A 25438-nucleotide genomic window follows, 5' to 3' on the forward strand; every position below is an offset into this window, starting at 1 on the left:
ACAGATCCTGCAGGCGGCCTTCGCTTCTATTTCAGTTGCATAATTAGTAGAAGGCCTTAACTACAACTCCTGGGACTTTCTTAATTTCCTTGAAACAGAAATTACACTCAAAGCACGCACCGCTTGGTAACTCAATTAATTCTTGAAGAAATGCTAACGGCAGGTGGAGGGCTGTGGCCTCACCTGAGCTGCACACACTACCTGGGGCTGGATGCCCAGCACATTCAACGGTTCTGCTAAACAAGCAGACTCAAATGTTAAAGGCAAGTAAATACCAAACAGACAGGAGGTATATTTTAAAAGCCAGATATATTTTTTTAAAAGATCATGTTTACAATACGTAAATTACATCATGAAGAAACGTCAAAGTCGATGGATAAAAAGGCACATAGCAAAGTTCAAGAGTAGAAAGAACAGAACAGTTCTAGTTTGCTTCTAACGTAGGAAGAAAGGGAAACAGACATATTACAATTATTTCTCAGGTGAAGGTTTCTGTCAGTTGAGTGATTAGCAGTGGCTGCTTCTGCCCCTTGTCCCAGGCCGTCTTTTCCTTCACGGGCTGCTGGGGAGGGGCTCAGTCGTCGGCCATGTAGAGGCGATACATCAGCGCCACGATCAGGGCGGAGATGGCGGGGATCACCCAGTTGGTCCACCAGCTGCAAAGACACAGGAAAGTCAGGCTTACAGGGTGTGCAACTCGGGGACTCACCACGCCCGCTCCTGCCAACAGAACACCGCCACGGCGTGTGCTGCTTGCCTCTGTAACCAGTTCGGCTGAAAAGACAACGCGGATTTGCTCAAAGTGCTGGGTGTGCACAGCATGCCCTGGAACACTGCCCATCATGCTACCTGCTGGCCTCACGCAAAACCCACTGCCCTGCCAGCTCCACTTCAACTACTTCTGTGGACTTCACGCTGAGATACTGGCCAGCAGGAGCGACTGATCTCAGACATAAACCCCAGGTTCTGTATCACGGGGAACAAATGTGAGAATTCCTTCCATAAGAGAGTGAAGACTTTTAAATGACACTCAGTTGAGATCATGAAGACCTATTCTCATTTTGGTTGAGGCCTGAGCACGCCCTGCAGCTAAACATCATAAACTTTCTACCCTTAAATATTGTTGATAAGCAGTGTTTATAAATAGTGTTGATAAAGAGTAAGGTGAAATACTGCCTGCGGTGGGGGCCTTCCCAGAACACTAACAGGTGGGAGTAGTTAAATTTGACAAGATGAAACATAAGGGTGCAGTTTTGAGCCTGCGTCCAAAAAACAGCTATTATGTAAGTTAATATGGTACCTGCCAATGTTAATATGAGCTTGGACTATATCAAGAAATCTGACCTCAAGAACAAGTGAGTCATGCTACACTTGGATTATTGGGTTCAACTCTGGGGCTAACTTCATAAAAGCCCTGCTTAGGGAACTATAATGAGAACAGGTTAAGAAACTGACCATGGATCAAATGCAGAAGGAAACGAGACGAATAGACTAACAGAGCAGCCGTGGGACGGATCCTCTGAAGGGTGCTGTGGGGAGAGAGACTCACTCTGTTCTGTGTGTTCCTTGGGGTTGAGATTGGGTTTGCTGTGGCGAGCGCGCACCACCTGAGCTGCCAGTGTAGGTGCCCACAGACATAACTAAGAGGCTGATCGCCAGGTGCGGGCATGGTAGGAACCCAAGCAGAGGGTCGGGCTCGGGGAGGTGACTCACAAGCCTTTCAACACAACACCACTTCCAAAGAAAACCCAACATACCTGGAATTGGAATCGACGGTGGTGATAAGAGTTTCCTAGAACACAAGGAAAAAAAAAAAAGAAAAATGCAGTAGGTCACAGGGAAATGTGTGAACATTTATTCCACTGAATAAAAACCTGTTTCAAAATTAGGTCCCAATATTTTATTCAGCACATCCCCTTGAAAGGGGAAAATCGCATCATGAATTTCTTTGCACTAAAATGCCTAATTTCAGAATACAAAATTTTAAGAATTAGCTATATTGAAATTATTTAAGAAAACCTTGATAACTTGAGAATGTTAAATGTGAATATGCTACGTAAAATGCCTTGCACACAAAAGGCATCTGAATACTTTTAACAGCGAAAGTGGAACCAGATACTCAGGTGTACACACATCATCATTTCCATCATCTCTGATGATGGATGAATGAATGAAATGCTCAATAAAAACATCAGCTATTTCACTAAAACCAGGTAGGACAGAAGAGCGCCTGTACTGTATTCAATACACGTTCATCAAAATAAATTAAGAGTTCTCGCTTCACGTCTGAACACTGTAGAGACCTTCCTCCGTCTCCCTGGACCCTGGCCAGACAGTACCAGTGAGGCCTGCCTGTCCTGTCTCCTCCCAGCCGCACTGTCTAACCTCCGAATAAAGAAGCCCTGGTTTTACCTTCCAGCACCTTCTGAGAGCAGCTCTTCTTTAACTTACAGGGGCTCTGGAAAACTTCCCCTGACAGCCGAGAAACCAAGGTCTACCCAAACACACGCTTTTCTGGACTGGAAACCGTGTTAGGAAGCATTTCACACCAGCACAAGTGTTAGCGCCGCAAAGAGAAGCAGCCAAGAGCAAGGCAGCCTCCTCAGGGAGCCCCTGCCCACAGCCTCCCGGAGCACACAACGGACATCAGCAGCCAGGGCAAGCTGCAGTCTGCAGAGCTCAGGAAGAACCTGCCCAGAGGAGGAGGAGGAGGCAGCCCTGGAGGCAAGAGCAAGCCAGCAGCCGGCGACCCACCAACCTTGAAACACAGCCTTTAAGGTTCCTGACATGGTAGGGGAGAAAAACAAGTCATTTACAAAGAAAGCTTCACGTGCATTAGTGATTCAATCCAACTTTAACTCAGAGGGTCTGGGAAAGTGCTCATAACTACTGCAGGACGGTTTTTCAGTGCACACTGTATAAATTAATGACGGTTACTAGAAACAATCAAAATATGCAAGCACATTATTTAACTTAGAGGAAGGACATTGTGAGTTCTAAAACCAAAGCGCTCACTGAAGGACATTGGTGTAATTGTCACACCGCAAAGTTAAGCTTGAAACGGGAAAGGGAGGCAAACACAAACACAGTTCGTTGTTACGCATTTTACCAAACAGGCTGACACTATGGAGATTGTCAGCCTTGCCTTCCTTGGCTTCCACAGCTACCTCAATGCCAGTCTTAAAACATGGCTGTGACGTTTACACATGGCTATGTATCACCACCAGCAGCAACAATGAGGACCCCTAAGGAGCTGAACTTGGAAAAAAAAAGGCCTCTCACTTTGTTTATGATCTTCTCGGCTCTATAACCTAGGATGAATGACTGTTTCACTCTTTCATGAGGGGTGAACAATTAAATCGGGAACGGTTTTGTATAATGACTTATAAAAGTCATATAAGTCAGTATAAATTATGATCTACTCCATATAAAAATATGCAAAGCCCAAAAAGCTTTTGCAAATCAAGAGTCACTTGAAGCACAGGACATCTAACAGCCTGGGCCGACAGAGCGAAGTTCCCTGTGAAAACCAGGGCCCATGAAGCTCCTTAAGAGACCACCACTGTCAGACTGGCCTGGTGCCAGACCCGGAACGCCAGGCTTTTCACAACCTGGTGCCTTTGCCTCTCCTGGGGGCTCTGTGAATACCAAATAAAATAATCTAAAAAACAGAACTGTGACCACTATAACCAAGAAAGGGTTTCACTACTACTATTATCTTCTGTGGAAGCAAATTTGATACATACAGGTATATTTGTTCAAAATGTATAATTCCTATATACACAAATGTCTGAATTTGGCAACTTCATAGCATGCTTTCCTTTGGACAGTTTCAAGGTGCACCTTACTTCGGAATTCAACCACATACTTTAACCGGGCAACATTCTGAAAATTTAGACCCTGGTGCACACGTTTCAGCCTGGAGGCAGACGGATGGTTATATGGATCCACAGCAAAGAAAACATCCAACGACATTCTTTCCTTCTGGAAACCCAGGGAACTGGCTGTGTGTTTTCTCGAATTTTATTTGCTTATGACCTCTCAAAACACAGCAAGTTCTTGCCCTACCTTAGGTCTAATTTAAGCAAAGTCAAAATAAAGAGAATTTTTTTTTCTGGATAAAATACTCAGAAGTTGGTCCAGCTGTAAAATCTTTGAAGAGCATAAACATATCTACTTCTACAAGTTAGTGTGATTATCACAATTCCACTGAGATTGTCTATACCCAGACAGTATAGAAATATCATGAAATACCAACTACTAATGATGAAGCAAACCAACGTCTTCTATAAGCAGAGAGCCACTCATTCTATCCTAACGTTGTCAGGAAAGCTTTCTTTGATGGTGAAAGCACAGTTTCCAGAATTTAGCAGATAAGCTTGCTCTGTCCCCAAAATATTCTATGTATCAAAGCAACAGGGACTTGAAAAGAGAAAAATAAGCACCGTTGGAGAACAGCAGTCATAGGCAATTGCTACCACATGGAGTACGGGTTACAGCGCACAAGTCCTCAGTGCTGATGCGGAAGGAAGGAGCCCATCTTTCCACACAAGGCAGCTGTGGCAGGAGACCTATAGGTGCTTTCTGCTGGTGGGCGCCACAGTCAGGAGTGGCTGGTGCCCCAGCAGCTCTACGCTCTGCAAACGAACCTTACCAGATCCTTGTTTGCCTCTAGCTGAGTGACTGCCCACAAGATGGTCAGCACACTGAACACCACACATTGCAGAACGTGCACAGACCAAGAAGTAACCTTGAAAGAGTGCTTGGGGCCAGCTCTGTGGAGCAGTGGGTGAAGCTGCTGCCTGTGATGCCAGATCCCATATGAGTGCTGGTTGGAGTCCCAGCTGCTCCACTTCCATCCAGCTCTCTGCTAACGTGCCTTGGAAAGCAGAAGATGGCCCAAGTCCTTGGTCCCTGCACCCACATGGGAGAACTGGACGGAGTTCCAGGCAACTGGCTTCAGACTGGCCCAGCCCTACCTGCTGAGGCCATTGGGGAGAGAACCAGTGTACGAAAAATTTCTCTAGGTCGGCGCCGCAGCTCACTAGGCTAAGCCTCCACCTGCGGCGCCAGCACCCTGGGTTCTGGTCCCGGCTGGGGCGCCGGATTCTGTCCCAGTTGCTCCTCTTCCAGTCCAGCTCTCTGCTGTGGCCTGGGAGTGCAGTGGAGGATGGCCCAAGTCCTTGGGCCCTGCACCCGCATGGGAGACCGGGAGGAAGCACCTGGATCCTGGCTTCAGATTGGCACAGCACCGGCTGTAGTGGCCATTTGGGGGGGGGGGGTGAACCAACGGATAAGAAGACCTTTCTCTCTGTCTCTCTCTCTCTCTCACTGTCTAAATCTGCCTGTCGAAAAAAAAAAAAAAAAGAAAAAGAAAAATTTCTGTGTGTGTGTGTGTCCCTCTCTCTGTATAACCCTGCCTTTTAAATAAATCTTTTTTTTTTTTTTTTAATAAAAATACTCAAGTCAAATGAACCAACAGCAATGGCTGCTGGGGCCATTCAGATCCTAAAGTCTAGTGTCCATCTGCCTAGGGTGCGCCTATCACCAGCCCTGGACAGGAAAAGGGAAAACCCCAGTGAGGCTGCTCTGTGCCAGAGCACTGCCCCAGACTTTCCCTGCTTGTCTGCCGGGCTGCGGCGAACAGGACCCCGCGCTCCTGCTCCTGGCTCCACGGCTCCGGCAGTGTTGTGGGTTAAACACACCCTGTAAGATGGGGTCGGGAGCTCCTGTCACATGCATAGTAAGGTTTTGCTGTTGTGAGCTCTCTGACAAAACCAAGTACGCACCAACGTGGAAAAAGGAACACTGCCTTCCCGCCATTGGTCTCACGCAAATCTTAATTCCACACCAGGACTGATTTTTGCCAACTGGCATTTTTCTTCTCAATTCTGATTTTGGATTTATCTTCAAAAATAAGTGACAGGGTCAGCTCAGCGGGGCTAGTGAGCCAGAGCATAAAACAAGTGTGCTAAACATCCCACCATGCCACGGAGAAGCAGAGGTGAGGACCACACCGTGGCATCCACAGAGACCTAAGGCACAACTGCTTCCACCACCAGATTTGAAATTCTTGGAAAATTAGACCTGCATTGAACCTTCCAGATGAGAAGCACCCTGATGCTTATTAGAAGTAGCTCTTCAGAAGGTACTTTTGATAATTATGATGTAAAAAGTTGTTTAAATACTGAGGGTCTCACAGCAGTAACACAGAATATACTGACTGCTCACGCTAATAAAAATGTTGACCCCATACCTGTCCACCCAGCCTGAGAAGACCTGAGCTGGCTCCAGACAGGAAAGCAAAGACCTTTGGCCTCGTTTGACAGGTTTTAAATACAATAAAGGCACCTCCTTCCCTGGGGACACCTGAGATGGTCACACTTACCGTAGGCTTGCTCAATTTTGATCTGTCATCCTGCAATTAAAAAAAAAAGAAAGAAACACATTAGAGAACTGAAAAAATCTGCAAAAACTATCATTTTCAAAGTGCTTGCTTTTATTTATTAAGTTTTTTTTCGGTTATCATTCAATGATTAGCATTTTGGGGACAGAATGACTGAGAAATACAATGTTCGATTCACCTTGCTTGACAAAAAAAAATTGGTAGCAGATTAAGTGCTGAGGCATTTTCTCTTCAGAGTTCCGAGGTCTCCAGTAGCACCCGTGGTACCGTAATTACATATCGATGTGTCTACACATGTGATCTTTGATTCAGAGTTCCGAAGACTAATTCTTCCCTTCTCTCCTCTCAAGCTCCCTGGGAGATGTGTGCACACCTCTATCTATCCTCAGGGGAATTTGCAATCCCCCACAGGCAGGCTCATGAAAACCTCAGGCTGCTCTCAAAACTGAGGCTGTCAGAGGCTGGCCGCAGGGAAGCCCAGCAGGCAGGGAAACGCTAACTGCTTCCCTACCCCCTCAAGTCGGTCTCAAGGCTTGGGGTAAAGTGAGCTGAAGGGGATACTGCCCCAGCTTCACAAAGGCAAAGCTTTCTCATTTAACGTCGCTTAGGACTAATGAAAGTAAAAGAAGGTTTCTTAATAAAAATACTTTGGTCAAAAAAGAAAAAGCCTTGTGTTGGGCTGGCATGCCCACATTCTGATATTCACGCTCGGCGCAATTGCAGCGACTGAGACACGCCTCCCCAAGACGCACACGGCATGGGGCTACAGGCCTCAGACCCTCGACGCCCACAAGAAAGGCAACCAGCGAAACGCAAAGAAGCTTTGGGCCGACCGATCGACCACGAAAGCAGTGTTCTAAAGTCACGTTACCCGTTTTTCAGTTACGGATGTATACCCTGTACATACGCACTTGGGCAGAAGTCCACCCACCCCTCCCCTGCAGCACGTACCGGGTGCAGCTCCCCGATGATGAAGGTCTTGGACAGCTCTCTGGCATCTGTCGAGTGCCCGACGTCCTCAAAGTTTTCAGTGGCATCGCCCCCGGCTTGTTCCCTCAGGACTTCCTCCCCTCCAGGGTGCTGTTCAGGGAGAAAACCAGTTCACTCAACCAGTCAGGCGCCTCCCGACGACTGAGTGGCAGTAACCTGTCCATCACGTGGATGACGGCGACACACTGCCCTGTACCAGTGTCCTTTGTGCTGGTGCTCAGACCCCGCCTCCACTGTGTCACCCGTACGGCAGTGCGAGCACCAGGCAGCCTCCATAACACTCAGGTCGTCCATCCGGCCTTTCCCCAAAGCTCTCTGAACTGCTCCCCTTCATCTGCCCTCGGTCTACTTTCTCTTGCATCCTCTGCCTGTGACTTCTTTCCCGCGACTGTGCTGGCCTGAGAAGACAGTTCCCAGTGGACGTGGGCCTGGCCTGGGCTGGCCCTGCCCCTCGGGAAGCCCAGGTGTGCCTGCTGGACAGGCCAGGCCTGCCTCAGCAGAGCCGACAAAGGGAAGCAGGGAACCTGCTCGAGGTGCTGCCCTCAGCCTTTTGCTGACAGAGAGCAACGGAGACAGAAAGTAGAGTCGGGGTCCACACGGGGAAGCAGGCAAGGGGGGGCCTTTGCCGTGGAAAAGCACACTCGTGCTCACAGCTGCTGAAGTGCAATGAGTGGGTACACCATGCGGGCAGGGCTTTCCCACAAGATGATCGCCACGGGGCCCAATCACTGGAGCTTTCAGATAAGGGAGCAGCACCCAGTTAAGTGATCGTAAGTACTTTAAACTGAGCTTCAGCATTGTCTTGGGTCAATCAGCCTGACCTTCAGCCAGTCACCTGTGCACCTGCACATGTCCAACAAGCAGGCAAGACCAGCCTCCTCTGCAGGGTTGCCCACAGTCAGTCTTCAACTTCTCCTGGCAACAAAAGGCACCCAGGAGGCCTTCACTCTGCTCTCTACCCTGTTTCTCTTCCTACTGTGTTTAAATATATCTAGCTCCCCACAAAGCTCTCTAAATAGCTCCCCTTAACCTACACACCTACTCCCCCACCCCAGTAAGTTATCCATCTACACTGCAGAAAGTAAATAAAAATCATTCACAGTCTCACCATCCAGAGAGCAGGGTATACATATATGCAAATGAGTGAATGGTTTGTAGAAAGAAAACTAAACATTATCTGTTGACTCTTGTTCAAGCAATGTGAGAACAGGCAGATGTCCCAAATCCAGCCATAATTTCGCAGCCTATCTTCAAAGGAGGTTAAAATCATTGAGTTGGCCCCTATACAGAGTCACAGCCAGACAAGTTCCTACAGACAGAATTCTGACCTTGGAAAAGTGGACAGTGCATGTTACAGTGACACACATGAGTCTTAACCTGAAACAGGCACGAACGTGAACCTCTCACCTTAATCCTGGACCAAGAACAGAAACAATGGGTATGTGAACCTGTCTGCCAGCGCTCTCTGACTTACATCTGGCCCAAACAACCTGTCGGGCAACTTTCTAAGGAGAAAAAGAGCAAAACTAGAGAGGAACATCTTGGATGACAGTGGCTTCGCTGACCATGGATGAAAAACTTTAAAGCAGAGGAACCATTGAAAAAAAAAAAAAACAGCATAAACTACTTGATGCTGAAATATTTTCACTCTACCCTACAGTGATGGTAGGAAAATCAAAGCCTTAAAATTGATCATTTGGAACAGAGTAACTCAAGCCTTGATAGGACAGTAAACTCGCAGGGATCAAATGTGAAGTGACCATGCGACTGCACGCAGGGTGGGTGTTCTGACTCGCAGGTGCACAGGGCATGAAGAGGACACTGGGTCACCAGCACTGAGCTGAGACTGGAGGCAGGAGCCAGAGGTAACAAGGGGCAGGGGCGTGTATAACAGGGCCCTGTCTTGCGGGGCTCAAGGCGGTCAGGGACTGTGAGAAGGCTACCCCAGGAGGTGTGGAGGAGCCAGGCCACGCAGGGTCTCCAGGCCTCTTCAAGGACTGCACGTCTGATCCTGTGAGCAATGAGAAGCCCCTGGAAGGATCTAAGCAGGAAGGGGACACAATCAGATCTGATGGGAAAATTCACACAGGGTAAGAGAGGGAGAGGGGCGACTATACTCAGGGTAGGCTGGAAACAGTCCAGGATGAGCAGGTGTCAGGGGCGAGAGATGGAGCAAATGTCAGGACTTCTGAGGGAGGGGGCAGGGCAAGGAGAGGGGAAGCTCCAGGGCGGTCACATGTCAGATCTGCACACTGAATGCATAAAGGTGCCGACTGCTAGACGGAGCCCAGGGTGACCCCCACACACCCACTGTGCCCCCCATCTCAGAGCCCATAATTCCTGCTGTGTGCTTCTGCGAAATCTCCATTCCTAAGCAATGATCCAGACACACTTTGCTCCGGACAGAATTTGAGAACTGGAAATAGCTTTTGTTTTCTGGATCTATAATTTAAGAGTTACTTACAGGAAAATAACAGGAAGTGCGTTTTACAAGGTTCAAGGTTGGCAGAATCTGTATAATTCAGAAGATGTGAACTTGCTGCATGGCCACCCAGTACCACGGGCACCATTGAGAAGACAGGGAGCAACCCTGCACTCTCCACAGACACATCGCCTGCCGGCTCTGACACTATAACTGGCTGACACTGCTCACGGAAGAAAAGGCTCCCCCACAGTGGGTCTGTCCTCTGTGAAATGCTCTCTTCACTGGACTTCAAGAGGCTCTCCCAGCTCCCCTCCAACCTTCCAAGCTACTACAACCTCCTAGCCTCCTCTGAGTGTGAAGCCAGGAGCACGCAAGACTCAGACCACGGTCCTCCCCTCCCCTCTCCTAGTAGCAGCTCTGCGGTGCTCTGAGTGACCCCCATCTGCCCGTGAGTCCGGCTGGGTGAGGACCTCTCTGGACTCTCCCAGCTCCAGACTCCTCCCACATCAAGAACAGCCTACTCCACACCTTTGCACTCTCTATTGAAATCCCAAAAGCAACAGGACCCAAACCCTAAACCAACCCAGCAGCTCCTGCATGGACGCCTGCAGTCGTCCACCTGGGCTGCTGCTCCCTCCTTCCTTCCTGGGATCAGCCCTTGCGTTGTCAGGCCCTGATTATGGGATGTAGAAAAGGCACCGCTAGGGCCACCTGGGGCGGATGGAAGCAGCAGAAGGGTCAAGAGGTGAAAGGTAGAGAAATCAAAGACAGAAGAGCGCCCTCCAGTCTCTGGGAGATGGGAGGTGATGGGTTCCCACCCAGGCTCGGCCGTATTCTGCGGCTCACTGGACACGGCCACGTCAGCAGCGATCCCACCTGGAACCCTCCGTGTGCCCTCCACGAGGGACGCCCAGCGCTCATGCCCTGCAGATTCCACCCGTCAGCCTCCTACCCTCTCACCGTCTGCTCAAGGCTGCGTCGAGAGAGTCCCTCCTCTGTGTGAGGCCACCTGCCCCGCAGCCCCACACCAGGTCTCTATCTTCCCGCTCTGCTCCTTCGTTGCCCCAGGTCCTGCCTGGGGCTGCTTCATGTTCTATGAGTCCTAGGGACAGAGACCTCAGTGTCCTGCTCATCTCTTTCTCCGAGGCCTAGTTCAACGCCTGTAAGTACCCAGATAAACAAACAAGTAAGACAGCACAGATCACTGCACGTGCGTTTGGGATTGTCCCATCCAACCAGCCCGGAAGCTGGTAAGAGTCTGCTCTCTCAGCCCATCCACTCCAGTCCATCTCACACTCCTCTCCTGGAACTATAATGGTTCCTACCATTCAGATCACAGAATTCCACACTTAATTGCTGCTTAAGTGATTCCATCAAAACCACTCATCATCTTTTGTGTGTAACAGTTTTATGTGGGACATGGGAAAGCCAGTGAGACATCAATGGGATTTTTTTCCTGAAGAGGCATGCAAGGGGCTGGCACTGTGGCATAGCAGGGAAAGCCGCCACCTGCGATGTCAGAATCCCATGTGGGCACTGGTTCAAGTCCCAGCTGCTCCACTTCCAATCCAGCCCCCTGCTAATATGCTGGGAAACCAGCAGAAGATGGCCCAAGTGCTTGGGTCTCTGCACCCATGTGGGAGATCTGGAAGAAGCTCCAGGCCCCTGGTTTCAGTCTGGTCCTACCCTGGCTGTTGCAACCATTGAGGAGGTGAACCATCAGATGGAGGATCTCTGTCTCTCCTTCTCTCTGTAACTCTGTCTTTCAAATAAATAAATCTTTGGGGGGAAAAAGGAGGCATGCTATTCTTTTAGGGTTAAAGAAGTAATGGAAAAGTCCCGTGGCCCTCATTAACACAGTCTCACTGCTTTAGTATCCTTGACTGACCCAACAGGGCCAGAGCTGGAGGTCTCTGTAATACCACTAAGGCTTGCATGACTCCAAGCAACTCTCCTGAGACAGTGGTGAGCGAGACGCTCAGCTCATTCACCATGTGCATTGTTCAGTGCTGCAATACGCGTGTCACAGTGCAGTCTAGTCTCCCCTTCTTAGCATCTGCAGCCTTCTTAATTTTCCTCCCCAGCTTTAATAAGGTACAATTAGGAATGAAGATCACACATATTTATGGTATACAATGTGTGTTTTTTTATATATGTATACATTGTAAAATTTCAATGATGCAAGCTAACATATCCATTGCTTCACATAACTATGATTTTTTGGGGGAGATGAGGACATTTAAAATCAGCTCTCAGTAACTGTCACGCATACATTAACTACTGTCACCATGCTGCACATTCGTTTCCAGGCAAGAGTTCAGCACTGGAAGCAGCAGCCTGCGTGAACTGCCTCATCCCAGGAGTGGCCAGCGTAGAGGAGAAGATGGCCAAAGACCAAGAGAATTCTTTAGAGACAGTCTGCTGACAGGTCAGACCTGTCTGACCATCTCACCAGGGCTAGGGAATGACGAACAGGGAGAAGTTCTTATCCTAATCATGACAGTGCAACAAGGGCTTGCGTAATATAGAGCAATTTACTCATATTAATTTAATATAAATTAAGAGGTCTATGGTCTTAGTCCTTCTTTTACAATCACTAAAGGTCTGAGTGCTCTCCTGAACATTTCTATTACTTTATTATTTAAAAAAATTTTAATTTATCCTTATTTATTTAAAAGGCAGTGGGGAAGGGGAGAGGGAGAGACAGTTTCTAGAAACCTGTTGGTTCATCCCCCAAATGTCTGCAATAGCCAGGATTGGGTCAGGCTGAAGTCAAGATCCTAGCATTCAATCCAGGTCTACACATGGGTGCCAAGGACTCAAGTTCTAGAACCACGATTTGCTGCCTCCCAGGATATGCGCCGGCAGGATGCTACATCAGAGGCAGAGGAGCTGGGACTTGAACCAGGAACTCGGAAATGGGATGCAGGTATCCCAAGAAGAGTCTCACTGGCTGCACCGAATGCCTGCCCCAGTTACATTTTAGTTAACATGGAAAATTCAGTTGTGATTGCACTTGTAAATTTGGCAAAGTCAAGGTTTCACCAGCACACACAATAAATGAGAGGGAAATGAGCACGATAGAAGACAAAGCACTAAATGAATGACTCAGGAAAGGACAGATCACTGCAGTCAGGAAAAGGGGCCACAAGAGAAGCGTGGATACACCAGACGCCTGGCAGGGACGACGGTCAGCCCAGCTAGCAGCACTCACCAAGCCAGACTGGTGCTCCGTGATCTAAAAGGTGTATTCCTGGTCTCCTAAGAAACATGAGAGCTTTAAGAGGAAAAATATTGTAAGCTTGATAAGTTCTTCTTCACAGAGCCACAAAGACCCAGAATGAACGAAGCACTGTTCGGAGCCTTTTGGACAGTGCTAATAAACAGGCTCTCATTTCATCTTTACCCACAATGCTAAGCCAGAATTTACAGGTAAACACTCTTGAGTTACCTGCTGAGAAAAACCATCACACTTGGGGCCAGAGCTGCAGCGCAGCGGGGTAAGCCACCAACCTGCAACACCGGCATCCCACATGAACGTCAGTTCAAGTTCTGGCTGCTTCTGCTTCTGATCCAGCCCACTGGTAATGCGCCTGGGAAAGTAGCTGAAAGAAGGCACAAGTGCTTGGGCCCCTGCACCCACGTGGGAGACCTGGATGGAGTTCTATACTCCTGACTTCAGCCTGGCTCAACCCCAGCTGTTGCAGCCATTTGGAGAGTGAACCAGCAGATGGAAGATCTGTGAGTGTCACTGTGTGTGTGTGTCTCCCCCTCTCTAACTCTGCCTTTCAAATAAATAAAATCAATCTGTCACTTCAAACTGACCACCAACTTGTCACTCTTCACCTACACAGCCAGCCTAGCCATGACCTGTCCAGCCTCCCTCTTTCCAAATGCACCCTTACTGTAAGCGTGTGCGTTCATCTGAAAGACACTCAGTGTACATGGATTCACCCACAGCCTCCTTCCAGACCATTCAGGACGCATCATTCATAACCAAGTTCTGAGAACCTCACCGAGGTGGCCTGTTGAACACTATGGAGCTCAAAGGGCCACAAGAACTGGGCCCAAACCTCACACCCCATGGATTCATTGGTTTACACTCCAGGCTATGAGAAGAACTTGACCCCAACCTCAAACCCCACGGATGTCACGCCCATAGTTGCTCCCGAGTCCAAGCCCAGCACCACGTCTTCACCAAGTGCATCTCATGGTCTGACCCCTGGGTCTTCTCTACTCCGGTAATGACCAGTGGTGAGGGAGAGAAGTGCACTGCAGGTAACTTCTTTCATGTGGAAATTAGAATCCAATCAAAGTAAAATGGCAGAAGGTACTGCCCAGGAGCACCATGGTACAAACGCAGCACACATCAGCTTTTGGCGTAAGTACACTGATATCGACACAACCTTGGGATTTACTTCTGTATGTTAAGAAGCCAAGACTTTTTTTTTTTTTTTTTTGACAGTGGACAGTGAGAGAGAGAGAGAGACAGAGAGAAAGGTCTTCCTTTGCCATTGGTTCACCCTCCAATGGCCACCGTGGCCTATTTGAGCCTACTGAGCCATGGCGCCGGCAAGAAGCCAAGACTTTTAAAACGTATATAGTGGAAGGGATGCATCAAATCGTTTTCAGAATGATGGCAAAAAGAAATGCTAAATAAAAGAATCAATAGGTTCTTAGAAATTTCACTATATCCAGATGATTAGGGATTCCATCAGGGGAATTCTATGTCTTATTTAATGGTGCACACTGAGGATGGCTCTGTAAACACTGGCAGGACAGTGTAGCTGCTACTCCTGATTCAGGCTCCAATAAACAGCAAGTTCTTCATGTGAAGGCAAGAATCTAACGGAGCAGGAAAATGTGGCTCACAAAGGCAACATCACTGTGGTTCACCCACGCGTTCTGCACCTGCTGTTTGCCAAGACACTGATTCCAGGGTGAGACAGGCTCCAGGCCCTTTCTCCGTGCCTACTGCTGCCTCTACAGCCACTCCACAGCCCTTAGATTCCCTGCCCAGACTCTGCCCGCTCTTCTTTAACATAAAGCAGGCTCTCTTAGGCTTGATGGACAATACTGTTTCTGATCAGTGGTTGCCCTTAACCCTAGAACTCCTGCATCTTAGTGGCTTTGGAAGAACAAGTTAAAAGCCTCAAAGTCAAAGGTTAGACAACGCTATGCATGGAGAGCTTTGTGTTCCGTAAATGCAGCCAGGGAGGCCTTCTGGTCCAGTCTGTGTCAGCAGCCACCGGCTGGCCATGCTCACGCCCACCCCTCACCCGTCTTCCATGCTTACCCACGCTCCTCTGCCACAGCTGAAATACTCATCCTCCAGGGTGGTGGACTGTCGCACCCCACTCAACAACCTACAGTGGTGGGTTTCTGCAGCCAAATGTCTCTTCATTTCCCCATCTACCTCACACAGCAGGGCCCTCGGCTGATCAGCCAAGTCTGTTGGGGGAAGATGCTTCAAGACACCCAGGTCTGCGCCATCCGTCTTCCGTACTATCTGAGCATTGAGCTGGGCACGGCCTCCCCTGCAGTTAGGAATCCCATGTGACTAAACTCTGGCCAATGGCGTGTAAGCAGAAGCATCAGGAGACCCTCCAGAAGTCCTCCCTTTCTGCCCTGTCTCCTTTCTTGCTTCCTTCATCCTGTGCCCTGGAATAGGGACAGTGCCTTTCACCAGGAGGACACGGGCATGCCCAGGTGAGCCAGGGTATGGGCTCCCGATACCCTGTGGAGCACGGCCATCCCACAGCCTGAGTGGCCAAGCTTGCTTGATGACACGATAACAAATGTCTACCTTGTTTAAGCACAGTTATCTGGGTCCTTCTGAGCCTAATTCTAGTTACTGCAGCAATCACTTAGTCAAGACAACCTACAGTATAACACACAAAAGCGTGGAATGCCCAAAAGACATGAATATATAGTTCCGAGTCCTGAAAACATAAGGGCAGCTGTCTGCACCTGCATCAATCATTAGAGAAACACCCATCCAACTAAACGGCGTGGAGGTCTGGAAAAGCAGGAGCCCTTAAAGCACAATCTAAGCCCCTGTAGGGCAGTCGGGATTCGGATCAAGTGAGCAGACAGAAGCGGAGCAGGAGTCTGGCAGACAACCTGCCGGCTGCACGTGCAAAGCCTGCGGCCAGGTAGACTGGTCTGAACGAAGCAGAAGACGCCAGGCCGAGAGGCTGGGTGGACAGAACGATGTGAAGCCTGGGCGCCAGCAGGATCGGCAGATATTAAGGAGCATGGTGAGGTCCTAAGGGAGACAGCTGTGAGACGAACGAGCTGGGGGAGAGGGCAGGGAGTGCAGAGCACGGACTGCCCTGTCTTGCACGTGGTAGGGCAGCATGGCACTCTCACAGCAGGGACGGCCTCGCTCCCGCCTCCGCCCCGGCCTGGGTTCCAGCCTCAGTAATAAAGTAGCCGCAGCTTCCACCTCAGCTGTGAGCTGGAAAACGGGACTCAGAGCAGCAGGCTCAAGGTGAGACACCCACCCTCCTACGTCCAGACAGAGCAAATGGCACCCAGAGAAACAAGGGCCACCCCACACCGGCCGTTCACAAGGGAAGCAGGACCAGGGCCCAGTTTTCTGAACATGTGAGTCACATGAATCTTTTTGTATTTTTGAACAACATGACTGCTGTCTTCTTGGAACTTGTCAACTAAGAAAGATTTCACTTACACTAACACACACACACACACTCACACACTCACACACTCACACACATTCTGACAGGGCTCCAATCCAGCCATGAGGCTGTCCCCAGGAAAGCAACACAACACAGCAGTATGCACCAGGTCAAAGTCAGTCCCTGTAGGGTTGGTGCAACCAAGACAAAATTAAACAACCACAGTCAGGGGAAAAAAAAAAAAAAAAAAAAAAAGTCAGCACCTAAGAGCAAAAGTCCAGCAACTGCGGAGTTTGAACAGGATCTTTCATTCCAAATACTTCGTTCTGCCAAAAAAGGAGGGTCAACAGTTTGTCCAAAAACAATGACTAGGCAAAAAAAAAAATTTTTTTTTAAATATGATCTGCAATAGGTAAGCTTAAAATGAAAACAATTCAAGAGTCTGGGGAGCGAGCGGCTTAAATAAGATTTAGAATCAAATAGCACAAGAGCCTGATGAGATGCTTCTATCACTGTGGACACCACTCGTCTCAGACGGCAAAGGCGGCCTCAGAGCTGCTTCGTGCCTGTCAGACGTGTGTCTGCTGCATCCAGGCTCTGCTGAGGAGCAAGCATCTGGGTAGCACGACTCTTTTTTTCTTAAAAGATTTAACTCTGAAAGCCAGAGTTACACAGAAAGAGAAGGAGAGGCAGAGAGATAGAGAGGTCTTCCATCCACTGGTTCACTCCCCAATTGGCCGCAATGGCTGGAGCTGTGCCAATCCGAATCCAGGAGCTTCTTCCGGGTCTCCCACATGGGTGCAGGGGCCCAAGGACTTGGGCCATCTTCTACTGCTTTCCCAGGCCATAGCAGAGAGCTGGATCGGAAGTAGAGCAGCTGGGACTCGAACTGGTGCCCATATGAGATGCCGGCACTGCAGGCAGCGAGTTTCCCCTCTATGCCACAGGGTCAGCCCCCAGACTGTCTTTCACACCCTCTCATGGTGCCCTTGCAAGACCATCTGAATTACACCTCAACTCCAGAACACTCTGAGGATCACAGGATAGTCACCAGCTGGCTCACAAGGCCGGGTCACTCACTCACACCTCCTCTGAGGGCCCACCCAGGCACCCTCTCACCAAGGTGGGAAAGACAGGGTCCTGCCCTCAAGGAGCAAGAGTGCGGTAAGGAAACTGACATAAGGACAAGTGATAGCTGAGCAGGGAGGTACCAGCTGCAGGAGTCACCGAGGGCTGGACACTCCCTGGAGCGTGACAGTGGAGAAAGCCAGGGAGGGTCACAAGGAGGCAAGGATTGGAGGCTGAACGTTTCAGCGAGAGTTCAGCAGGGAACCTGGGGAGCAGGCCAAGCCCAGGCAAGGGCACTGAAACAGATCGGCACCCGCAAGTTGCTACGCATGACAGAAGAGGGTGCAGGCCAGCTGTGCAGCCGGCAGACGAGGGCCAAGGCTCCAGCAGGGATCACTGGGTTGAGAACATCCTGGAGTTTCTGCCTAAGAGCTTTGCTTCCACGGCCCCCAATCCCTCCCCTCCTTTCTGCAAACTTCCAGCTTTCACTTCCTCTCCTTTCCTCTGGAGCAGCTGGGGAAAAAGCCTGGAGGGAGACACTGCCCAGCACCCCACCGCACACTCAGCCCGGGCTCACTCTGTGCGCCGGGTGCTGCGGGCTGCATGTCAGCCCTGTCGGCCCTCTCAGCAAGCCCGAGACTGGCACGTTACTGCTGCCACCCCCCGTTTTACAGAGGGGCAAGCTGGGGCGCCGGGTGGCAGAGTCAGCCGTGGGGGAGTGCCGGGACAGGCACTCAGGCAGCCAACTCCCCTGACCAAGGCGCACGCTGGGAGGAAGCCAGCTGCCTGGGCCTGCTAGAACACACCCCAGTGCAGGTTCTCAGTGCACCGTCCACCTGACCTCGCCTCCCGCGCGCCCCCTCACCCCACTTCTCCAGGTGCTCCCTGGTGGCCTCTTTCTTGCTTCAAGCCGCCTTCACCAGATTTCAGTCTGAAAGTGTGGTTTTTTTTTTCTATTTGTTTTCTGTACTAAAAGGGGAGGAAAGCCAAGTGGAAAGAGGTACTAAGCGTGTATCACCTCCCAGTACGCTATAAATAACCCCTTCCACGCCTCTTACAAAAATGTTCAATCAGACCCTCTTCACCCGCATCGACTAAATGATGTGATTAATTCACAGGCTGCCTGACATGCGACAGGGGTTCAGTATCAGCTCGGTTTCCTTTCTCCTCCAACCCCATTCTATGTTACATCTCCACCAAGGTCCATGGATAGCAACTGACTGCACCGGGTCCTGTATGTAGCTGAAGGCTAAGTCCAACGCCGAATGCTGGAGGACCCCACCCCCACCCGCCCCGGTTTATCAACCCCCTTCATCTCCAAGGGAGGCCAGAGGACCCCCCCACCCTGCCCGGTTTACCAACCCCCTTCATCTCCAAGGGAGGCAGAGGACCCCCCCACTCTGCCCGGTTTACCAGCCCCCTTCATCTCCAAGGGAGCCCAGAGGACCCCCCCACCCTGCCCGGTTTACTAACCCCCTTCATCTTCAAGGGAGGCCAGAGGACCCCCCCACCCTGCCCGCGGTTTACCAACCCCCTTCATCTCCAAGGGAGCCCAGAGGACCCCCCCACCCTGCCCGGTTTACTAACCCCCTTCATCTCCAAGGGACTGCTATGGATTCAATCACCTAGCTTCATTCTGCTGAACCACAGAATCAAATGACAGAAGTTAACAGAAATAGCCTAAGGACGAAGAGCATTTCCACAGGAGACCATCCTCAAAGCTGAGTCCGGGTGAGGGCTGGGTCAGGCAGACGCTGGCCTGTGAGCTGGCAGTAGCCCTGCAGAACGCTGTGAGGATTCTCTCACCTTGAAAGAGAGAGCAAAACTCAACTGATTTTAGAATTGAAGTGGGGCGGGGGGCAGTGCTGTGCACAGTGAGTAGAGCCGCTGCCTCCAATGCCGGCATCCCATATAGATGCTGGTTTAAGACCCGGCTGCTCCCTGTGATCCAGCTCCCTGCTAATGCACCTGGCAAAGCAGGTGAGAGTGGCCCAAGTGTTTGGGTCCCTGCACCCACATGGCAGACCTGGAAGAAGCTCTGGACTGCTGGCTTCAGCCTGGCCCAGCCCAGCCATTGAGGCCATTTGGGGAGTGAACCAACAGACTGAAGATCTCTTTCCCTCTCTATAACTCAATTCTGCCTTTCAAATAAACAAACACATCTTAAAAAAAAAAAGAAGAAGTAGGAAATATTTGGCCCAAGATGTACTGTGAATCACAGATAAGTTTGTATTTGGTCAGTGTGCTCTGATCCCAACATTACTCAACTTGCCTCATTACGTAAAATAAGCCAGGAGCTAACTGGAGAGCCAGCTGTTCCCCTGATCTCTGAGGGTACTAAGCCCCCAGTTCTGATCTCACGACCTGGGGATAAAGGGAAGGCCCAGGGACAGGCTGCTCCTGAGACAAGAGAAGGGAGCACTGTGACAGAGGCGCTGGGGCAGGGACCAAATAATTAGGTCTCTTTTTCCTTTTATGTCCAGTGTTAGGAATAATAAACTGGGCTGAAACGTGCAGGTAGGGCAAGAAAAAAAAAAAAAAAAAGCATGCCGTCAGGAAATTGTTCAAGCTCACCCAACAGCCATGCTGTAGCAACTTGCTAATATGTTATACTTGCAAATTTTTCGTTATTCATCCAATCAATAAAAATGCATGCAGTTCCATCTACGTGCCTGCACTGTTTTGGGAACGGGGCTAGGCCAATATTAGAACAGAAAATAATCCTGCATTCATGAAGGAATCATTCTAGTGGAAGGTAACAGGCAAAACCATATAAATCGGTAAGTCACACAGGATGTTACGAGGTGAGCAGGGAAAGGCGGCAGGGAGACTTCCAGCTTTAAACAGAGGTTCAGACACTTGTGGAGGTGATATTTAGTGAATATTCAAAGGAAGCAAAGGAGTAGATCGCACTGGAATCTGGGGAAGTAGCTTTCCAGTGCAAAAGTCATAAAACATCACTCTTCCACTCTCGTGTCAAATAACTCTTTACCTGATGCCACCTCTCTTCAAAAAGCTTTACTTTTGGGGCCAGCATTGTGGCTTAAGCTACCACTTGTGAAAGCGCTGGTATGAGTGCGGGCTGCTCTGCTTCCAGGCTAGCTCCCTGCTACCGTGCCTGGAGAGGCCGCAGATGAAGGCCCAAGCACTTGGGTCCCTGCCAGATGTTCCACACTCCTGGCTTCAGCCTGGAACAGCCCCAGTCACTGCAGCTACTTGGGGAATAAACCAGCAGACGCAAGACATCTCTATCTCTCTGTCAAATAAAATACATATATCTTTAAAAGAGACAGTGTATATGTTATATTTAGATCTACGATCCATCCTGAGTTAATCTTTGTACACGTTGTGTGTGAGGTTTAGGTTAAGGTTTATGTTTCTTGGCAACTGATGTTCAACCGTCCCAAAACCATTTGTCAAAAAGGCTATCTATCTTCCCTCCATCTACTGCACTCACATCTTTGTCCATCAGCTGGACAGCAGCGAGTGTTTGGCTCAGCAGGTCAGTCACCAGCTGGGGCACCCTCACCCATACTGGAGTGCTGGGTTTGAGCCCCAACTCCTCTGCTTCCAATCCAGCTTCCCACTACCATGCAACCTGGGAGGCAGCAGGTAATGGCTCAAGTACTTGGGTCCCCATCACCCATGTGGGAGACCCAGAGGGAGTTCCAGGCTCTTGGCTTTGGCTTGCTCCATTCCTGGCTGTTGTGGACATTTAGAGAATGAACCAGCAGATGGTAGATCTCTCTGACTCTGTGTGTGTGTGTGTGTGTCTGCCTTTCAAATAACATGAAATAAGTCAACTAAAATATGGTTTTAAAAAAATCATTTGGAGAGAGGGTGGGCATTTAGTCTACTGGTTAAGACACAGCTTGGGGGTCCAGAGCTATGGTACAGTGGGTTAAAGCCATGGCCGGCAGCACCAGCATCCCATATGGGCGCTGGTTCAAGTCCCAACTGCTCCAGTTCTGATCCAGCTCCCTGCTAGCGCGCCTGGGAAAGCAGCAGAGGATGGTCCAAGTTCTTAGGCCCCTACAACCACGTGGGAGACCCAGAGGAAGCTCCTGGCTCCTGGCTTCAGCCTGACCCAGTTCTGGCTGTTGCAGCCATTTGGAGAGTGAACCAGCAGATAGAAGATCTAGCCCTCCCTCTCTGTCTCTCTCCTTCTCTGTATCTCCATCTTTCAAATGAATAAATCTTTTTTTTAAAGTATGGCTATTTAAATTTTTTTTAAAAAAAGACATAGTTTAGGACATCTGCATTCCCTATCAGAGTGACTGGGTGGAGTCTGGTTCCATTGCCAGTTCCAGCTTCCTGCACACCCCCGGGGTCAGCAGCTGATGACTCAAGTAGTCGGGTCCCTGCCGCTCATGTGGGAGACGCAGACTGAATTCCTGGCTCCTGGCTTCAAGCATTTGGGAAGTGAACCAGTAGATACAAGCTCTTTCTTTCTCTTTGCCTTTCAAATAAATTTTAAAAATAAATAATAATAAGCTGGAGGGAGGCCGGCACTCAGCCTAGAAGTTAAGATATGCCAACCTCCTACATCAGAGTACCTGAATCTGATACCCAGCTCTGGCTCCTGCTCCCTAACAATTCGGACCCTGGGATGCAGCAGTGACAGTTCAGTAAATGGCTGAGTTCCTGCTGACCACATGGGGCCCTAGGTGAGTTTCTGGCTCTCAGCTTGGTCCCAGCCCAAACTCAGGTGTTGTAGGCATTTGGGGTGTGAACAAGCAGACAGACTCTCTTGCTCTCTCTTCCCTCCCAATAAATAATTTTTTAAAAGAAAATCAGTTTGAAGCATTTGTGTGGGTCAATTTACGGCTTCTCCACCATGTTCCACCGATCCACGTATGTTTTTCTGCCCGAGCCACGTGTCCTAACTACTGCAACTGTATCCAACATTGTAAAATCAGCTAGTGGAGGGTTTAAACAGAAACACGATGACACATCCTGGCAAAGCATCACTCTGTCACAGGGAGAACACAAAGTTAGAGACAAGAGATACCAGGTGAGGCAGCAGGGCAGTTCAGAGCAGGGTGCAGGAATACGGCTAGCAAAAATTGCTGATACTGACCACATCACCCAAGGGAAGCCAAGAGTGTTCCGGTGGACTGAAGGTGAAGTCCAAGAGAGAGTCAGGGTTGACCGCAGGGTTTGGCCTGAGCCTCCGAATGGGCAGACAAGCCATCAGCTGCGATGGGGACAGATGTGGGTGGGAAACTGGGGGTTCCGCTTTTCAGACCTCAGGCGTGAGATGAGCATCAGACAGCTGAGAGGAGACGGGAAGTGGTCTGTGGGATACATGTGCAGCATTCGGGAGCAGGGGCTTCAGGTCTGGACTTAACAACCCAGGAGTCACCCCGCGTTTAAAGCCGTGACAGGGACGAGAGGTCCCAGGCAGAGTGGAAAGCCCCGTGCTCTGGGGCCTCCAACACCGAGGTGGCAGAAGGGAGCCGGCGAGATGGGAAGACACCAGAAGACGCCTCGGGAAGCCAAGGGCCAAGAGGGCCGGCCCTGGTCCCGCACGCCCTGCTGCTGAATCAAGAGGAGCGTGCACCGGTGAGTGGGGCACAGGCGCCATGGTGGGGGCGGTGCTGAGGAATTCCTGGGGTGTAGAAGGGAGGAGATAACCTGTGACCTCAGCCTCAATACCCCCTGCAGAGGGCTCCGCCACACAGGGACAGAAAAGCAGAGGCAGTGCTGGGGGGATTCCGGACAGGCTAAGGCAGCTGCGGGACGGGAGAGCAGCACTGCACCTGACCACGCTGAGGACGGTTCTGTGGGGCGAGGGTCAGGGGAGGGGAGGCAGTGAGGGCCCGCAGAAGCATCTCTACAGGAGAAGGGGGAGGGCTCTACCGGCCAACAGCCGGAGGGCTTTGGTGTAGAGCCGGGAAAATGTGCCTCCCTCACCCTTCACCCTCCTTTTTCTTTTTACGCACTGCAACAGGACCCTGACTCCGTGCCATCCTGGGTCCCTTGCTGACCCCACAACACAATCCAGATTTTCACAATTACATCTTGCTACTTGCTGAGTGCTAAAACCCTTGGGGACAGAATCCCAACAAACGTCTTTAGAGGAAGAAGTCACATCCCAAAAAACCAGCATGAGCCGTGTGTGTGTGCCATGTGTATGTGTGTGTGCCGTATGTATGTGTGTGTGCTGTATGTGTGTGCACGTGTGTGTTATGTGTGTGCATGTGTGTTGTGTATGTGTGTGTCATTTGTGTGTGCATGTGTGTGCCGTGAGTGTGTTGTGTATGTGTGTGTATGTGTGTGCCATGTGTATGTGTGTGCCATGTGTCGTGTGTGCATGTGTGTATTGTGTATGTGTGCGCCATGTGTATGTGTGTGTGCCATATGTGTGTATATATGCTGTATGTGTGCACCACGTGTGTTATGTGTGTGCATGTGTGTTGTATGTGTGTGCATGTGTGTGCCATGTGTGTGCATGTCTGTGTGCCGTGTGTTGTGTATGTGTGTGTATGTGTGTGCCGTGTGTATGTGTGTGCCGTGTGTGCATGTGTGTATGTTGTGTGTGCCACGTGTGTGTCGTGTGTATGCATGTGTGTTGTGTCATGTGTGTGTGCATGTGTGTGCAGTGAGTGTGCGTGTGCATCGTGTGTGTATGTGTGCTTGCCGTGAGTGTATGTGTGTTGTGTGTGTATGTGTCTGCCATGTGTGTGCATGTCTGTGTGTCATGTGTGTGCGTGTGTGCATGTGTGTGCTGTGTATTGTGTGCCATGTGTATGTGTATGTGTGTGCTATGAGTGTGTGTATGTGTATGTGCGTGTATTTCGTGTGTGTGCATGTGTGGGTGTGTGTGCATGCCATGAGTGTGTGTGTGTGTGTGTGTAAGCACAAGGAAGGCAGGAGAGCAAGACAGCTGGGGCCCACGCACCCCCTCCAGGTGAACCTCCTCTTCCACCCGCTGGGGCCACGCTTACTGAGTGCCTGCCACGTGCCCTGGTGTGCTCCAGGAGAAAGCCCACACCCGCTGGACAGAGCCAAGGAAAATCTCAGATACTGACTCGTCTCAAGGTTGGCGGAGAGGGAGGGCAGAACATCTCCTGGCTGGGGGCCAGGACACACATGGAGCCGTAATGGAAAGAGGACAGTGATCAGGGAACTGGTACCAAGGTTGAAGGGCAGGACAAGTGCGGCTTGTTTGAGATAGAGCGAGGGCGGGCGAGAGAGGGAGCCACAGGCTGGGACAGAGCACCCAGAGCTTTTCAAAGCAGGGCAGAGAGATAGGATTTTATTGTAAACACAGGGGAGGCCTAAGAAAGGAACGGAGCAGAGCAATGACACTCCATTTTGTTCTTCTTCCTCTATGTGGTTTCAGCGTACGTCACTCGAGCTGCAAGGGACAGGTGAAATACCAAGGGCTCACTCCACAGTGGCCACCACAGGAGACAGGTCAAGGGCTCCAGTGCTAACAGCACAGGAGAGAGAGATGCTCCAACAGCTGCCCCAGGTGGTGACAGACCCACGGGGGAGAGGAAGGCAGGGGAAAGATGAGCGGGGCCCACTCAGGGATCTGCCCATCGGAGCAGCGAGCTCCTTAGACTTCCATGCAGGGTAGCTATTCAAGGGGCCTTTCCCCGTCAGCCAGGAACCTGCTCACAGGGCTTGGCAGGCTCTCACGGAGCACGCAGAGTCCTTGAGGACACCACCGACCTCTCTCCACTTAAAAAGTGCCCCGTGGCTACTTCCTCACCCTGGGCAAGGCAACATGCTACAATATCCACAGCTGGAGAGAAAGCCCCCGTGTGGCCCTTGGCCTCCCAGAGGTTTTGCCTGTGTTCAGATCTTAGCATCACAGCATCCCTTTGTTCCCCTGTTCCTACAGGGAAACGTCAGCAACTCCACAGCAAGGGGCCGGCTTTGCCTTTCCAGCCACGC

The 25438-nt window shown here is 50.3% G+C and overlaps 1 protein-coding gene across 1 annotated transcript in view; it reads right to left on the minus strand.

The window, feature by feature from the left end:
- Positions 1 to 290: 290 nt before the first annotated feature.
- Positions 291 to 25438, minus strand: part of LOC133767323 (cytochrome b5) — a 30924-nt gene continuing 5776 nt past the window's right edge. The window contains exons 2-5 of the mRNA XM_062201803.1: positions 7358 to 7486; positions 6389 to 6418; positions 1758 to 1792; positions 291 to 656 (exon numbers count right to left, since the gene is read on the minus strand). Of these exons, the coding sequence (XP_062057787.1) occupies positions 575 to 656; positions 1758 to 1792; positions 6389 to 6418; positions 7358 to 7486 (276 nt within the window). The 3' untranslated portion in view covers positions 291 to 574. The remainder of the gene's footprint in view (positions 657 to 1757; positions 1793 to 6388; positions 6419 to 7357; positions 7487 to 25438) is intronic.

The sequence above is a fragment of the Lepus europaeus genome, chromosome 9 (assembly GCF_033115175.1).
Source record: "Lepus europaeus isolate LE1 chromosome 9, mLepTim1.pri, whole genome shotgun sequence".
Lineage (NCBI taxonomy): Eukaryota > Metazoa > Chordata > Mammalia > Lagomorpha > Leporidae > Lepus > Lepus europaeus.